Source organism: Zea mays, chromosome 1 (genome assembly GCF_902167145.1).
Source record: "Zea mays cultivar B73 chromosome 1, Zm-B73-REFERENCE-NAM-5.0, whole genome shotgun sequence".
In the NCBI taxonomy this organism is placed as follows: Eukaryota; Viridiplantae; Streptophyta; class Magnoliopsida; order Poales; family Poaceae; genus Zea; species Zea mays.
In genome coordinates, this window is record NC_050096.1 from 234,148,192 (window position 1) to 234,150,885 (window position 2,694).

The 2,694-nt window shown below is 51.2% G+C and overlaps 1 protein-coding gene across 1 annotated transcript; it reads right to left on the reverse strand.

Moving 5' to 3' along the window:
* Positions 1-1,449: 1,449 nt before the first annotated feature.
* On the reverse strand, positions 1,450-2,450 carry LOC100283021 (Secretory protein). The gene is made up of 2 exons (NM_001155923.2): positions 2,044-2,450; positions 1,450-1,946 (listed from the first exon to the last, which is right to left on the reverse strand). The coding sequence occupies exons 1-2, from the start codon at positions 2,389-2,391 to the stop codon at positions 1,608-1,610; spliced, it is 687 nt and encodes a 228-aa protein (NP_001149395.1). The 5' UTR covers positions 2,392-2,450; the 3' UTR covers positions 1,450-1,607.
* Between the last annotated feature and the right edge of the window lie 244 nt (positions 2,451-2,694).

Below are 2,694 nucleotides of genomic sequence, written 5' to 3' on the forward strand. Positions count from 1 at the left end.
ATCAGCAAAGGATTTGAGTGAATCTTATTTCGCACAAAACTGTCAATTCAAGGCATAGTCCATTGTTCAGTTGTGAATGAGTGAAACTTTTATTCTAGATGGATGTTCAACTTATCAGTCTCCATCGAAACACTGGTATATCAAAGGATTTTGATTCTGATACTTCATCATTACAAACCCTAGAGTTTGGTGGGGATTGTTGGATCTTTTATGGGCTTGGCCCATTTATTGAATAAACTCTATGGTGTGTAATGGTGGAGAATACCAATAGTACCACATTGGAAGTCCAAGGGTCTTTTGCCTTGACTTATATGGTGGGATTTATTCCACTTAACTTGAGAAGTCAAGAAATGGACAAGGGCGTGCCACACGCGCGCGCGCGCGCCGCCGCCGCCGGTCGGGCCGGGCCGGGCGTGGCGTGGCGTGGCGTGGCGTGGCAGGCAGGCGAGCGGGCGTGGGGTGGTTGTGTTAATTTTTAGCACTCACTAACCGCGTACGTCAGCCGAGTGACCCTGTCTCTTCGTCAGCCAGCCGAGTGACCCTTCTCCTTCAGCTGCCGACTCATGGCGTGACTCGGCGAGAGTTGGCCGACTCATGGCATAACTCGGCTAGAGCTGGCCGACTCTTGGTGTGACTCGGCGACCTTTCTCCTTCAGCTTCCCTCTGCGAGAGGTTAAATAGAGGAGCACCCCTGTCACTCTGTACACGCGAGAAACACTTTCAGAATCACAGTTCAGCCGCCGAGTGAGGGTATTTCTATCTCGTGGCTCTGCGCGCACAGAGAGGCGAGAGGGCAGGTGCCTCCGAAGCCCTTGCCGTTCGAGACCCTGCTCGGGGGATCGACAATTAGGTTTTTGGGGAGCGTCTACGCGACTGCCCAAACGTCTGTCGTTGTCTTCATCGCTGGTTCCTGGCGTCTTCATCTCGATCGGATGACAAGAGAAGCTGGACAAGGATCAGGATCCTCGGAGCGCATGAGAGGGTATGATCAATTCAGTTCGTTACTGTTTTATATTCTGCATATTATATATGTCGTATGTACCTCTGTTCTATCATGTTATAATATGTTATATTTGTCTGTCTTACAGTCATCCTGTTTATATTGTTATCTGTTTATTTCCAGTTGTTCCGCAATAATCCATGAACCATGCTTATATACTTATTTTATTTATACGATTTACATGCTTCATATGCTTTGTGTTCTCATGATCCATATTATTATGGATATTTTGAGATCATGTTTTCTATGTTTGATTATCTATTATATGTCATCATCATAATGTTAATTTATGGAATTAAAATGATATAGAAAATGCCTATAATTCTAACATATACTGGCTCGAGCTCACTAAGGCCATAAAAGTAGGCTTGTTTTGGAATCGTTCAAACTCGCGAGTCTCTCGGAGCAAAGCCGAGTCTGAGTGAGCCCGCGTCTCGCGAGACTCAGAGTTTTTTTTCCGAATTGCTTTAATTATCCGATCCCTTTTATTTTCTCTATATATTTTACACACAGAGTGTACGTACTAGCACATAATAGCATCTCATACCAAACGCATTGAGCCATTGACGCGTTGACTTCGCACCGCCACCAATTTGCATCACCATCATCAGCCCCCGTACTTAGCCTTGTAGTCCTGCCACAGCTGCTGCACGGTCTTGCCCAGGATCTGGGCGAAGAAGTCGTCGGTGTAGCCGTCCTTCATCTTGGCGTTGAGCAGCGCGACGAAGCCCGGCTTGAGCGAGTCGCAGTAGTCCAGGAACCTCGCCGTGACGTCGTACCCCTGGTCCCACCGGTCCCCCTGCCCCGGCTGCACCCAGTGGCCCGGCGCGTACCCCGCCTTCAGCCGGACGTAGTCGGCGATGCCCTCGATGAGGCCGCCGTTCGCCTGGCCCTGCCCGTCCCACTGCCACACGTGCGTTGTCTCGTGGTACAGCACGCCGGTGACCTGTTCGACGAACGGCACGGCGCAGTGGCGCACGAAGATGTTCGTTTAGAAACAGAGACTGTGTTATGATAAGGTGGCAAGAGTGTGATGTATTTACTTCGGTCTTGACGTCGCCGGAGTAGCCGCCGACGTACTGCGCGCTGAGGTGGATCCCGTTGGCGCTCGTGAAGGCCACGCCGCCGATGTCCTCGACGACGAGGGTCACCGCGTCGACGGGCTTGCGGTCGGCGGGGCTGGGCTGGTCGAAGGTGTTCCAGATGAACGTGGACGCGTCGGACAGGACCTGCTTGGCGTAGTCGAGGCCGACGGCCTGGTCGAACCGCTGCCCGCCGGGGGTATCGGACGCCGTGTTCGTCGCGTCGAACGTCACGGCGCCGGCCGTCGATGATGCGGCTAGCAGCGCCAGGAGGGCAGCCACCGCCGCGGCGACCTGACGCTTGTTCATGATATTGTGCTGGACTGCTGGCTGATTGGTGCTTGCCTTCTTGCTCAGCTCAGTTGGTTAGCCACTGCCTGCTGTGGCTGGGTTTTTATATAGGTCAGGGAAATAGGTGAAGATGTGACAAGTTTTTTTAAAGAAAATATATTTTTTTGGCGATGGTGATGATATGTTTGTCTAAAAAGATTGAACCCTTGCGTAGGGTTTGGTCCAGTCAACAGGACTGACTTGGACTTGTTCCAGTTTGGATGCGTTTTTTCTCTCTAGAAAACATGGCGTGGAAGAACAGGAAGCCATGTGTCATTTTTT